Source organism: Eimeria tenella, genomic scaffold (assembly GCF_000499545.2).
Source record: "Eimeria tenella Houghton genomic scaffold, Eth_scaff46, whole genome shotgun sequence".
NCBI lineage: Eukaryota > Apicomplexa > Conoidasida > Eucoccidiorida > Eimeriidae > Eimeria > Eimeria tenella.
In genome coordinates this window covers 99,628-114,060 of record NW_013543380.1, presented here as the reverse complement: position 1 = coordinate 114,060, position 14,433 = coordinate 99,628, and the positions used below count along the sequence as shown (strand labels likewise).

At 54.9% G+C, this 14,433-nt stretch overlaps 2 protein-coding genes across 2 annotated transcripts; both read left to right on the top strand.

Moving 5' to 3' along the window:
* Positions 1–142: 142 nt before the first annotated feature.
* On the top strand, positions 143–2,722 carry ETH_00028395 (uncharacterized protein; the record flags this gene model as incomplete). Its single annotated transcript, XM_013377112.1, has 1 exon — positions 143–2,722. One exon carries the CDS (start codon positions 143–145, stop codon positions 2,720–2,722), a length of 2,580 nt encoding a protein of 859 aa, XP_013232566.1.
* Positions 2,723–4,086: 1,364 nt separating this feature from the next.
* Positions 4,087–14,078, top strand: ETH_00028390 (uncharacterized protein; the record flags this gene model as incomplete). Its single annotated transcript, XM_013377111.1, has 4 exons — positions 4,087–8,389; positions 8,562–8,682; positions 9,067–9,402; positions 9,833–14,078. 4 exons carry the CDS (start codon positions 4,087–4,089, stop codon positions 14,076–14,078), a joined length of 9,006 nt encoding a protein of 3,001 aa, XP_013232565.1.
* Positions 14,079–14,433: the final 355 nt, after the last annotated feature.

Below are 14,433 nucleotides of genomic sequence, written 5' to 3'. Positions count from 1 at the left end.
AGCAAAAACTCTGTCGCATGCTTTCCAGTGTCCCGTAGCCTGGCCTCCGTTCTCCTTTTTTACTTTTACTACAGCTTAAGTGTATTGGGGAGAAGCATAGCTAGTTTGAAGCCGCGCGGGCTAACTCTTCGGACACTTCGCCATGACGGCCAGACTCAACTGGCGCGGCGGCGCTGCCGTTCTATTCGGCATTTTGCTGGCTCTAAAAAGCTGCCCTCTGCAAGCCGACTCTTTTTCTTTCACAGACCTCTTCCCTCGCCGGGAAGAAGCTCCTCCATCTAGTAGACCTTCGGCTGGTGGGGATGTCGCTGCTGCCGCTTTGTTCGGCGGCGGCTTCTTCGGCGGTCATTCATCGCGTGACACTCCAGAAAGCCTTGGCTCTACTGAGGCGAGCTCCGACCTTTTTTCATCTACAGGCCTGGCTCGTGTACTGCGGCAGGCCGCAACCTCCGCCACGGGCGTGACAAGCGACGTAGCAGGGCAAGCGGCGGAGGCCTCCCACCAGGGTATCGAGGGGGCTACTTACGGAGCACAGGAGGCACGGAAAACAGCCTGGGGCTGGTGGGATGGGGAAACCTCACATCAAGCTGCAGAGGCAGCGCAACAGGTCACCCGCGACGCAGCAGAGGCAGCATCAGGAGCAGCACGGGAAGCCAAGAAGGGCCTTTACGCCCTGGGTGCGCTTCTGCAAGAAAATGCCCCAGTTGCAGCAGATGCAGCGTACGAGGCAGCGAGGAAGGCCACGTCTGCCGCCGGTGAAGCAGCTAGGGACCTGTCATCTGCTGCCCAAGACGCCAAGTCTGCCGTTCTTGCCTGGGCCGACCGTGTCCGTGAGGAGGTGCAAAGCAACTCGAACGAGACGCTTCAATCTGCTTCCAGGACTGCTGCAAAGGCCGCTGTGGCGGCTGAGATAGCGCGTCGGGCTGCAGTTGACGCCGCAGAGAAAGCCAACACAGCAGCCCGAGAGGCGAAACACACTCTCGAAGTTTTAGGACATGAGGTGCAATCGCGGTCAGAGGAAGCTGCGGAATCCGCCATTAAAGCTGCTCTTGAAACATCCCATAGAGCTGGAGAGGCAGTCAAGACGGTGCAGAGCGCTGCCGAGGCAGCCAAAACTGCTCTGGCCTCCTGGGGAGATGCCATTAGCGGGATGCTGCATACAGGGTCAGACACAGTCAAAGAGGCAGCAGAAAACGCCTCGAACGCAGCGAGGAATGCTGCGGAGCGTCTCGAAGAAGCAGCTAGCAGTGCTTCCACCGCGGCGGAAACATTGCAAGACACAGCAGGCATGGTCTCCTCCGGTGCACAGCGCGGAGTCGATAAAGCCGACGCAGTGATCGAAATACTGAGCACCAACGCATCTAAACCTTTGCTCGGCGCTCTCTGGCCTTGGGCAAACTCTAAAGAGCAAAACCCCCAGACGGAGACACAGGAAGCATCACCAATGCGAAACTGTGATTGCTCTGCCGATGCCGAAACAGCCCAAGGGGCTCCGTGTGACTGCACGGAGAAAAGCAACAACAATTCTATCCTCGACGCGACTAAGAGGCTTCTGGGCTTCGGCGCTCCCGCGGAAAAAATGATAGAGACTGCCCTCAAAGAGGCGGCCAGCACTGAGACAGCCGCAACAGATGGCACGAAAGAAGGAAGAGATACGTCTTTTCCCACTTTCCTTCCCTCAGAAGCTAAAGCTAACCTGAGGCCAACTGACAGTGCCGCGTGGCTCGGCAGCAGCGTTCTGCCGAAAGCTGAAGCTGAGCTAGAAAATGCTGAGCTCCCAGGAGCACAGGAGCCCGAAACTGAGGCTAAAGACTTCCTTCCTGCAGTGTACAAGGAGGGACCACCACTGGACTGTGATCCCTTTCCTCCTTTCAGAGACTGTATCCGACAATGCAACGGGGAGGCGCCCAAAGAGGCAGACGCTGCAGAAACGCATGACGAACTGCCCCATGGTCTCTCTTCCTACGACTACAGCAACAAACGGTCCTGCCACGCTTCCTGCAAGTCCAAGTGGCTTGATACAACTCTCCCTGGCTGTCTTGACAGCTCAGGTAAGGTTGTGGCTGGCACCCCTCCTGCAGAGCAATTCCGCTCAACCACCACGACCACAACAACTACGACTACTACCACTACTTCCACCAACCCTGAAATCAATCGCAAATCCGCACAATATTCGTGGGGCTCTTTTATGAAGCGCATGCAGAACAAAGAGGATCCTCCTCAGGATCTTCAAGATAAGATTGAATCTTCCGGTCTATCTTGGTTTTTCTCACGGGGAGACACGACGACTACCACTACAACAGTACCACCCAGTAATGGTTTATTAGAGTCTCTTTTTGGAAACACAAAAACGCAGCAAGTCACCGAAGCGGAAGACAGTCCACGCCCTCCCTCTTTAATACAGGGCTGGGAATGGCGAAAGTGGCGAAACGCCATCACCGGGCAGAGAGATACGGATGATAAAGTAGAGGATGCCTCACAACGGGATGAAGGCACAGGAGCTGCAGCTGTTATGCCCGAGCTCAACAGCGCCCCAAACACGAACCTCACGCTCTTGGGAATTGCAGCTGTTGTGCTTCTTTGTGCTTTGTTTTTCGTCGCATTCGTGCTCCGACGCTGGGAGGCCCACCACAGAGAGAGAAGCCGCGCAGCTGAAAGGCAGCAGCTGTCTGAGAGCTCGAGGTCGGACATCCAGCGCCCTCTTATCCCCCAAGACGCGTAGGGGTCAACTGAAGGAGACGGGGGCAACTGGAGGGGAAATACTAACAACCCTACTGCCTCTCCTCCCACGCGATGTTTGTCTCTTTAGTTTGTTAGATTTGTCTGCATCTGCTTCGCGGGATACAATACGTCCAGCATGTAGAGCATGCGCCAGGGTTGTCCTATTAGGGACGACCGTGCAGATTTAGAGGGATCTAGGAGCAAGGAGGGTCTCAGAAGAGGCTACTCCAGCCGTCCAACGAGGCTCTAAGAGCGGCTTTGCCTTTCGTTGCGGCCTTATCGAAATTTTTCCATTTCTGGCACTCACTTATCCTTACCATTTATTCATCGCGTTTTCAAAGAAGGCATAAGCGATAGTAAACTAGTCCGAACATTCCAGACACATAGATTGTACCTTGATACGCGGTAGAGGACTTTATGCTCCTAGTTGCAGCGTTGCTCCGCCACGTTCCTTTTGCATTGTGGCGCGGGACTGCAAGCCTCCGCAATGGTCTTCCAAGTCTGTACCGTGCAGCCGAGCAGAATTCACAATTAGCTCATCTGTTGCTGCCCAAGCTGGGCATACAGCCACACACTCGGTACAAGCAAAGTCACGCACATTGGACAGCTTGACTAAGCATGTACCTTAGAGGCAGCCCCTAGCACCATCCCTTTCAAGTAGGATCTGTAGACGGCTTGACTGTAAGAACAAGAACAGGATACGGTGCATTAGAGAAGCCACAGGACATCTGGCAGAGAAGCATACAGCTGCAATTGGCTTGAAGACAGAGGTCCACAGCATGTCCTTGATAGCTTGTCTGTTTAGGAGGAGTTTACTGCGCCTTGCGGCACTATTTAATCAATCAGTATTTAATATTGCTATATTATCAGTCGATTTTCGCAGTTTGTTCTTACCAACTCCTTGCTGGCCACTGTAAAACATTCCCGAGTCTGTAAATCAAGAGACGTAGCATGTGTCGGCGGTGAGGCCCCGCTCTTCACTTATAGTCCCAGGGTGTCCAGGTCTTGCTTGCGAATATTCGTGCATTTATTTGTTCTTCTGCGCTTCCGCCTTTTCACCAGAACGTGCGAATCCCTGCGTGCGGTAAAAGCTGTAATGAGCTTCCCCTGAATCCTCGTCCGTTGACCGGCTGCAGCGTGCCTCATCGGCTCCTCTCCTGGCTGGTTATGTGGGACACTGCAGCAGTAGCACTTATGACGCTGTAGCGCTGTAAAACCTGCGGCGTCATGCTACTTAGGTGCCGTTGCACGCACCTGTATCTGGGCGCACAGTGGTTATCTAACCTGCCCTTGCCATTCTGGCGAGCAGGGGGACGAGCAGCAGCAGCTCGCAGTACCACTGCCCCCAGATAGACCCACATTAAAATGCCACAGGGCACTCAGGGCACTGGAGGGGCCTCCTGGGGCAGCAGCTCCCTCTCGTGCCGCACTGCGGCTCTCCTTGCAGCAGCGCGTCATGGTCCCTTCGCACTGCAGGCGAAAAAGGCAGTGAAGACCCTGGAGGCTCCCAGTGCTCATGTGCGGTGCAGCGGTCTACACAAACTCAAATCACTGCTGCTGAAATTTAGCCATCTTCACAAAGAGCGCCAGGTCGCCCTAGAGCTGCTACTGCTCGCTCTCGAGCATGGAACCCTTTCGGTGGCTGAATCTGAGGGAGAGAATGCTGCCGCTATGGCTGTCGCTTTCAATAAGGAGCACCAGTTACCCTGTGCGGCATTCCTCCAGCCACCTGCAGCAGCAGCGGCTGTTCAGCCCGCTGCTGCTGCAGCGGCTGCCGCGGCAGAGGAGCAGTTGCGGAGTGCTTGCCGCAGTGAGGCTCTTATCTGCCTCACAGATCTTATTGCTGATGGGGCAATAGCACCTCAGCAGTTGATTGACTTACTGCATGCGAGGCTTGCTGCTGCAGAGACCAACCGAACGGCGCTTACTATCCATAACAGGAACATCGGAGGCAGAAACAGAGCCAGCAGAGAGGAACTGCTGCCACCGCAAATGCAGCTTTTGCTTGTGCAGCGATTCCTAAAGCTTGCACTTCAAGATAAGCTGGTGCCTGCATCGCACCAGGAAGATCAGCAGCAACTACTGGTGCGATTACAGCAAGCGGCAGCCGTTCTCCGTGATGCACTCATCCGGATAAGCCACTTCTGTCCCCGTGTATGCCTTGCCGCTGTGGAAGCCGTGTCTTGCGTCCTGGAAGAAGCAGCAGAAAGAAGTAGCGGCAACGGCGATGAGAGCAGTAGCAACAGTGGCAGGGCGCTGCAGAGCGTCCCTTTTATCACGTTCACAACTCTGCTCGAGCCAACTTTACTGACATCTCTGCAGCTGCTCCTCAGCTGCAGCAGCAGCAGCCTCACAACTTGCTCCCTGCTTCCCCTTGCAGTTAATCGTCTTCTGCGCTGTGTAGAGGTTGTGGGGAAAGCAGAGATGCAGGAGACTGCAAAACAGCAGCATGCACAGCAGCAGCAGCGCCAGGCCGGACAACAGAACCAGAGCATGGCGAGCGACAGATTGCTGCACCTCAGCTTGTCTGCACTGATGAGAGTGACAGACGCTGAGGAGTTTTCCTGTTGTCTATCTGCTGCCTTGAGGAGCGCTGAGATGTCTTCTACTATGATTGCTGCATTCCAGAGTGAGAGCAAGGTCAGTGGCACCGGGGAGTGGTTGATGCTGCAGCAGCAGCAGCAGGCACGTGCAGATCGCCTGCTGTGGGAGTGTGTTTGCGGTCTCTACACGGCTCGAGAGCAACTGCAAGACGTGACGGCCCTGCTGCGGCAGCTGCTGCGCTGCCTCAACCTCTTCTCGCCCTCAAGGACTCCGATATCTGCGGCTTCTTCGGGCGGCAGCAGCGGTGACAGCAACAGCAGCCACTACAGTAGAACCTGCCTCTCATTGGGACTCTGGCGAGTCACCTGTGCGTTGGTTGGCTGGCTGCTGTGGAGCACCGCAGCAAACGAAGCAAACTCAGAAGAGCTCTCTTTGCTGCTGCAGGCCACTCACCGTATGTTGCAGCTGCAACCACAGTTCGTACGTGCACATGACGGTAGTAGCGAGAGCAGCACCACTAGAAGGACAAGTGGATGCTGCGCGTCCTGCCTCTGCACTGCAGAGGCCTTACGATGCATCTGTTGCTTCTCACCACTCGTACAGTTGCTGGTGCCACTGGTTACACAGCAGCAACTCGGTGGTGGAGCTGGAGGGGCTCTCCTCAGACAACAGCTGATCGACGCCCTGCAACAGACCTGCACCCGGCTACGTGCGTTACTGTCTTGCGCAGCAGCAGCAGCTGCTGCCGCGGCAGTCGCTGCTACAGGAACACCAGCGGCTGAAGAAGAGCACTGCAATTGCAGTGGGGCCTGTGGGCCGTCGTTCGATGTGACGGAGCTTTTTGGCCTAGCAGGCGCAGTGTTGCTATCCAGTGATGCAGCGGCTGCTATGCCTCTCTCACTTGCCCTGTGGTCTTTTCGCGTTCTCGACAGGGGCGCAGCAGAGCAGCTGCTGGGCGCAGAAGTCTTTGCTGCAACAACTCGGCCGCACCTGAAGAACAAGCTGCAGCTTGAGGTGGCTCAAGCTACTGCTGGCAGTCAAGCTGGAGCAACGGCAGGCCAGCGGCAGTTGCTGCTGCACATGATGCTTGACAGGGAGTACAGCGAAGATATCCACAGCACACCATTTCTACTTTCCTTACCAAGTGCTTTGCTGCAGCAAGGGCCCTACACCTACGTACTCGCTTGCTGCTTTCTCGCAGAGTCCTTGGCCGACCGGCAGCAGGCTTTCGCCACAATTGGGGCACTAGTGGCTGCATCGCCTGCAGCGGCTCTGCAGCTTCTGCCTGCGCTGCACTTTGCTGCGTTGAGACTGCCCACATCCCCTATAGTGCGCACCTTGCTACGATGGAAAATTCAGGGGAAACATGGGCCTAGGGAGCAGCAGCCGCGACGAAGCCCGCTACTCCCAGACGAATTCATCTTGTTTGATGGACATGCAGAATTTGCTGCCGAGGCTCTGGCGGCTGCTGGTGCAGCCCTGTTAGCTCCCAGCGCGGCTGAGCTGCCGTCTGTGACAGCCGAACGGCGCCAGCTACTGGAAAGCCTCAGCAAAATGTTTGCGCTGTCTCTACAGGCGCTTGCCTCTCTCGGTCTCCATAAAACGGCAGTCCTTCCGGTTTACAGAGCACTATTTGACTTGCTGCCCGTACAGAAGCAACAGACGCAGAAGATTCACGAAGAAACGATGCAGGGACACCGACCGCTGAGTTCAGATCAGTGGCTCTGCAAATCCACAAACATTTTGGGGCCTTCAGGCAAACATGACAAAATTTGCTGCTTTAGTAGCCGAAAGGCTCTAAACAATGCAGCCGCTGTGATCCCGTGCATCCGCTGCTGCTGCTGTAGCTTTTGTTGCTGGTGTAGCAGTGATCCCCTGGGGGAGCTGGCGAGCTGCATGGAAGTAGTCCCGTCTCACCGTTTGCTGTCAACAAATGGAATGTGGTTTCTTTTGATGCGGAGCCTTTCGCGTCTTGCGGCATACGACGAACTACCGTATTCGAAGCTCACTGCTGCAGTGCCTGCAGCAGAAGCGGAGCAGAGCCAGGGAGACACCAGAGAGCACCAGCAGCCGGTGGTGTCCCAGGGTAAAGCAGGTGGAGAAGCAGTTGTAGTGCACGATACAGACGCAGCAGTCTTCGTGCCTTTTATCCTACCTCAGGATGCCACACCCCTGCAGCAACTGCTACTGGCGTTTTGTCTGCAGCAGCTGGAAGCCGTATGCCCGCGGGCGTTGCTCCAATTTCTCCCTGCAATGGAACAGCTGGTTGCCTCTTATGGAGTTGGCCCTCCGCAGCTACAGCAGCGGGGCGCATCTCAGCAGCAGCTGCAGTGGCTGCTCGGCCGGGCGTGTGGCGTGACCCTATGCACCTTAGGTCGCCTTTGCATGCGGCGCTTCCTTGAAACCCCGAAAATCATGCGAGTCCTCCGGCGAAAGTGTCAATTTCTATTTAACACTCTACAGGCTCCCCGCGCAGCACTTGAAGGATTCGTGCTGATTTTATTTGCCCTTTCCCAGGATCTTGCTGAGCAGATAGAGCACCACCAGCAGCATGAGGATGAGCGGGTGCAACAACTGCAGCAACACAAACCGACAGAAAGTGGGCTGCCCCAAGAGCTTGAAAGCCAATTGCAGCAGCAGCTGCTATTGTTGGAAGAAGTGGCTGAGGCAGGCTCTCCATTTGCGCGGTCTGTGGCATTACAGGCTGCATCTCTCATATTGGGGCCTCTTTACGTTGCATCTGCCGAAGCAGCTTCGGGCGGAATCCTCAGGACGCCCGCGGGCGAAGGAGCATCAGTGCGGTTTGCCTGTAGCGAAGGCTTAGGGGGGGTCGTGCTGCATCTGCCGCTGCGTCAGCTGGAAATACGTGGCGCTGCTTCTCTCCTGGCTGCTGCAATGAGCAAAGAACGCATTGCTCGAGGGGGTGTGGGGAACCAGACACCGGCAGAACTTCTAAGGCAGCAGCAGCAGCACAAACTGGGGACCCTGTTGTCGAGACGTGCTTCTGTTGATGCATCTGACACTTCAGGATATGCTCACAGCGAGCGTGCTCTTCTGCGGCTCCTACTCTTTTCCAGTCCAAGACCTTCAGGAGGCTCGGGTTGCAAGACAAGTGAAGGAAGAGGTGCATGAAGCTGACACGGCCGCAGTTATTCTATGACTGCAGCATCCTGTTTATGGTGCAGGTGCAGCCGGAACGAGTCCTGGGCAGTGTATGTGTCTTGGCTTTGCTCCGGTCTCCAAACAAATTTTGCCTACTTAATTCTTGTTGACTGCGGATCCCCCCGTTCGTGCAGATCTGAAAGAGCTGAGGGCTTACACACATTTCGAAATCAGGGACATTGCAAGGCACCTCATGACGACGGAACCGTTGTTGTTGTGTTTGCTTCCTCGCGTTTGCGAATTTTTCGTCCAGAGGTAGGCGTCTTCTCATTTGGCTTCTCTGGGGAGCCTGGTATATTTGGGGTGCTGATGTTTTGTGGAAATTCTGGCGTGGTCCTACGAGGCTCTAATTTTCTTCCAAGGCTGCACATTGTACTTGGCATTCTCCTTCGTCTTGTCCTCCCGCTTTCCTTTAAGCGCGCTTCGTGTGCTTCTTCTGTTGACGTCCTAAAGTTTGTGTCGCACGAAGTTTATCGATAATCTATTGTGACACTTCATTTGAGCGTTTTCGTGGTGGAATCACCCCGAAAGCCGCAGCGATACAGTCGAACAGCCTTTAAAGCGTTTTTCATTAACAGGACGGCGGCGCACATGCCAACCTGCCGATTTCTTTGCATCCTGCTGTCTCCTTGTCGCCAGGTTCGCGGCGATGCTGCCCCCTGCTCTTGCGGCTGATGGGGAGCTGCTGCAGCTGGGGCATCACTTGCTGCAGGAGTTGGAGCTGCTGCTGCCACGAGCAGCGGTCGAAGAGCAGCAGGCTGTGGACTCTAGAGTCACGCAACCTAAGGGCACCCCTGCAGCGAGCCCGCTCTGCACCAATCATAGTGCAGGGTTCGGCCTGAGGCTGTCAGAATTTTCGGTGCTTGCTTCCCTCATCAGTGCCCTCACAGCCCAGCAGCCCGCTCTTATTCCCGCAATTTTCAGCTTTTTCTCCCAGCGGCTCAACTCCTCTGCTGCTGCACCGCCGCCACCCTGGTGAGCTTGCATGCTAATTTGAACCATCTTCGTGTGCAGGACAAACCACTGAACGACGCCTGTTTGACGGTTAACGCATTTCTGTTCTTGCTATTGCGTCTGGAGGTTGCGTTCCTGCTAGTTTTTGAATTTTGTGGCAGTTTTTCACGGGGCAGAGGGAAAAGCGTTATTATATTAAAGACAGCTGTGGCCGTAGTGTGTACGGATATTCCGTATACAACGACAGCAGTGTGCTGTCAAAGTACATGCGCCATGGCCATCTGAAACTAGCCTTGTCAGTTCTCGAGGGGCGGGTTGTGTTGCATCTGTTCAAGCCAGCAGCGCTAGTAACAGAGTGCTCTGCCCAATTTGTCATGTGGCGGCGTGCACAACAATCCGTTTTTCTTTCCCCATAAAGGTCTCTCGCCAGTTGCTCTTCTTTGGTGCTCAGGCTCTCCAGTTGTTTGCTCCTTGCTTTAGCACCCGTCCACGCAACCTCAGCAGATGTATCCGAGCTGTGGACGGAGTTTCCAGAGGGGGAGGATGGAGCTGAGGTATTTTCTAGTTTGTTGCAGGGGTTTCGCGGTCAGACTGGTGCTCAACCGAGCGCCACTGAAATTCAGCAATGCCTCTGCGGGACTGGAACAGAGGCTGGCAACGATTTGCGTTGTGCTGCTCGATGCATCTTCTTGGCGGCCCATGCACAGCTACATTCGGGGGACCCTGTACTTTTGAGCTCTTGCTTAAGGGCTCTCATGGCTGCAGTGGGTATTTTCACAGGGCCGTCGTCGAGCAGCGAATCATCAACACCAGCTTCTTCGGTAGACGGCAAGTCTGTTGTTGTGACGGCAGCGCTGGCTGTTGCAATAGGGGAAGTCTCTCGGGTGACTCACCTGCAGACTCCGGACCCGACATATTTCTACGCGCAATTGCTTGAGCTTTACAAGGTCTTAGAGAGGTTAGCCCTTTCATGTGCAGGGCCCCAAAGCTCGCAGTGGAACGCCCTGCTTGCCCTCGGGAGCTTGCTACCAATCGTTGTAGAGGCCGGAGTTTTGCCTCTAGATGAGGCCCTGTACTTTATGCAGAGGCTTGAGGAGTTTCTGGGGCAAGCGCTGCCGGACCCTTCAACTCTGGCGTTTGCTGGTCTGGCTCACTTGACCCAATCCTTGCTTCCACTATTGTTGCTGCTGCAGCGGCCACGGCAGAAACGATCAGGACGCACTCAGCAGCAGGTTACAGAGTTGCAGCGCTTACTTTTGCATTTCGAAGATGTTGTGCTGCGGGCACTGGCAACACCAGCAGTGGGGGCTGTCTCCCAGCTCTCCAGGGCCTTTACTGCCGCAGCCCTTATAGGCGCCCCATTTGTGTTGCAGCCGCCTACTCATGCTGCAGCAGCACAGAGAAGCGCTGGAGCATCGAGCCTTACCTGGCCTTCCTTTGCGTTGTGCGGCCCGGACATGTCACAGGGCAACACCACCAATCAGCATCCTCAGGAGTGGCAGCAGCAAATGCGCCACCAACAGGGGAAACAGCAGGATGCGTTCGGAGCTGCGTTGGATCGTCTGATAAATTGGCTCTCTGGAAATTCTGCAAACGCTTCTGTTGTCTCATTCGGAAATGCTCACGCAGCACAGCCAGCAAGAGGGCAGAAGAACAGATATCCCGACTTAGCGGGGAGTATGGTGCTGAGTCTGCTATACATGCAGCTCACGAGCCACACAGCAGAGGGTTCCTTGGCTAGCTTACCTGAGAAGAGCTTGACACGTCTAGCTCTTCAACACTTGTTGCAGATACGGGAGGGGCAGGAGCTCTTGTTCCCTGAGGGAATTTCCTCTAGTGGAGCGTGCTTGCTAGACACTGTTAGTGGCACTTCTGCACCGGGGAGCGCTGCTGCAGTTGTGGACTTCTCAGCTTTCCAGGAACTATCTGAACTTCAGAGACACGAAGAGGCAGCAGTGAATGATGTTGCAGAGGCGTTCGGCTGGATTGGTCTGCTCGGAAGCAGGGGGTGCCAAAGGGAAGCTAGCGGGGCTAATGGGCTTCCCGTGCCTCACTGTACATGCTTGCTAGAGGCTCTGTCGTATCGTGGAATTCCAGCCTTTTCGGAACTACAGCTGAGTAGAAGGCTAGCTCTGCTTTTTTCCCGATCGTTGGAAGCCACCGTTGCCTCTCTTGCGGAGCTAGCTGCCTCTAAGGGTGGCGGTTTGCGGCAGCAACCCACAGCTGGCGCTAGCCCTGATAATGCGAAGACGGAGTCGCATTCCAGACTTCATCAATTGCTGCGGCAGCTACAGTCGTGCTCTTCTCTTCAACTTGGCGTCCTGAGGTTTTGTTGCAGACACTGCGACCGTCTACCCCAGCTCGCTGCCCTGTTTGTACGGTTCGCCTATGCAGGCTTCGGCGTCGCAGCTGCTTCTGCACAGTGTCAGCAGCAGCAGCAGCATTGCCACAGCCAACGCCGATTTACCTCTGCCATGGCATGCTATTTCTTTGCGCTGTTGCCAGTTGCGGCTGGGTCACTGAGCCCCAGGGATGTTACATCGTTGGTAGGATCTGTCCTGCTTCGGGGACTAATGCCACCCTCGCGGGAGCCTTTTCTATGGTGCAGCGCCCTGAATGCTCTCCGCCGGATTTTCCAGAGCGCTCGCCGGAGCGTGTGCTGCAGTGGTAGAGAAACGCAGCAGCGCAAGCGGTGGGAGCTGCAGCAGCAGCAACGACAGCAGAAGCGAAGGCGTTTTTCTCTTGTTGAAAGCGAGACACCCTTGTACGTATTTCCGTCTGTTTCGTACAAGTTGTGTTTCTTTAGAGAGCTCCAGAAGCTCATGCTACTGTGGGTCATACCGCTCTTAACTAATACGGCTGTCATGAATTCTAGCCAGCGGCCAGCAGCTTCATCTGAAGCAACGCCACAAAGATATTATGCAGAAGGGCTGGCTGAGTCACAGTCAGCAACACTGGTTGCAGCAGCTGCAGCAGCCCGAGCTGTTCCATTCGCTGTTTGGGGTACCGCAGCAGAAGCCCTTGTTGCATTTTTGGAGCTTCGCAAGGATTGTCAACTAGTGCAAGATGCACTTAACGGAGAAGATGTTGCCTCCCTGCCAACAGCTGAGTTGCGGAGCCGGCGTCGTCAGCATTTCGAGCTTCAGAAGGAAGAGGAATTCAGGCAGTTAAGGAGGCAACTGTGTCTTCTTCCTGCACATGTCGTGGTGTATCTGGTGATTTCCGGCGCTGCGCCCTTGGAAATTCTCCATGAGAAACGCAAACTGTTGCTGAATGAGGACGAGAAATTCGGCGAAAACAGGTTTGTCTTTCCCGTAGAACAAGATAATGCAACAGGTGCCGGAGTGCCACCTTGCAGACAACTTTCAGGAGCGGAGGAGGCGGACATTGAACCTCTCAGGAGTGAAGACCATCTGGCAACTGAGGTGGCGGCTTTCTGCCACGCTTGCTCTTGGCTGCCGATAAAAGATCAACTCGAATTCCTGGAAGCGTTTGCCTGCAGCAGCAGCAGCAGTAAGGCTTCCGACGGCGTCACAGTGTCTGCGGTGCGCTGTTTTCTTGGCTTAGTGACCCTTGCTGCGCACATGGTGGCTCCGCACTCTGCTGCATTCGTTCTCCCAAACGTTGCAGGCGCGAAAAGTTTTTTGACTGCAGGCCGTAAATTCTGCGGCAGTGGTCATGTTGCACACTGCCCCGTGGGAGTTGCCGCTCAGTCCGACTGCGCGTATGTTTTGCTGCGGAATTCTGGAGTATCTGAGCTTTCACTTTGTGGGGAATTCGCTGCCTTCCCATCTGCTTGCTATGACGTGGCGGAACGCGAGGATTCTCTCTTTACGCCAGTAGCAGAAACACGGCTTATGTACACGTCACAGCATGGCATCAAGCATCTTCTGCTACTCCACCACCAATGGCTGTGCTCCACAGCTCGCGGAACCGCATTTCAACAGCGTTGTTGCTGTTCCTTGTCGTGCTTCTCGGGAAAAAGACAGCTGCTTCAGCTTGTGGCAGGTGCTGCAGGTGGCATGACTTCAGCGGCAGGCCAGTGTCTAGAGCCGCTACTGCTGATCCCTGCTGCTTTTTCAGGAGCTCGAGGGTTTTATTGTCTGAATTTTGCTCCTAACATATATTACCTCTCCTCACTAGTTTCTCAGCCTTTTCAACAGACCAGTGGTCTGCCCACTCCAGGAAAGCCCTCCAGCGCTCATACGGAGTCCAGAACTGCTGGCCAGTGCAAGGTCGATGCCTCTGCTCTATGTAGCGACCTTGCAGCTCAGTGCGACGCAGCGGAGCGATGGCAGAAGAAGGCCATGTATGGAGAAGAGTGCCACGAAGAAATTCTCCTGGAGCGCCGGGATGCCGTTCTAGTGCAAGCACACTTCCCATCATCCTTGATGGTGCAGGCAACGAGTTATTCCAACGGTATTAAAGGGCAAGGACGAACAGAGAGCGACGGCAAAGCCACGGCTGAAAAGCTGCTGGCCGCCGCAGAAGCACTGGCTCCCACTGTTGTACGCCTTTTGTATGAAGAAGCGCGGAGACGTGGAAAAGTTCCCCTTGCAGACAACTCACAGACGATTGACAGCGGAAATTCGACGAACTCCGTGGCAGAGCGGATTCGCCTTCTTGCTGTAAGACTCCAACGGTTACTTGGAGAAATACAATCAGCTGGAGGAACACGAGCTTGCACCTCACACTGAATTTTACTGAGAACTTACAGAAAGCCACCATTTTCCCATCATAAACTGCAACTGCACCAAGGTCGTATCCCTGTATAGACCTTCTGATGGGAGGACCGGAGACCGCAGAAGCCATATACTACTTGAATATGACGTTACCATACCTGTTCTTCATGACGGCTGCTGTTATTGCCGCACCTAGAATTTAGAAGCGCATCCCAAGCTGGTTATGTGCTTGCTTATCACGGTGACCATTTAGCTAGAGCGATACTTGTCTTTACGGTGACTCTCTCACATAGGCCACTGTTGGAGGTTTGATTACGTAAAATCACGCATGTAAGTGCTGGTAGCCGGCTCAGGACAAGTAAGAAGTTCC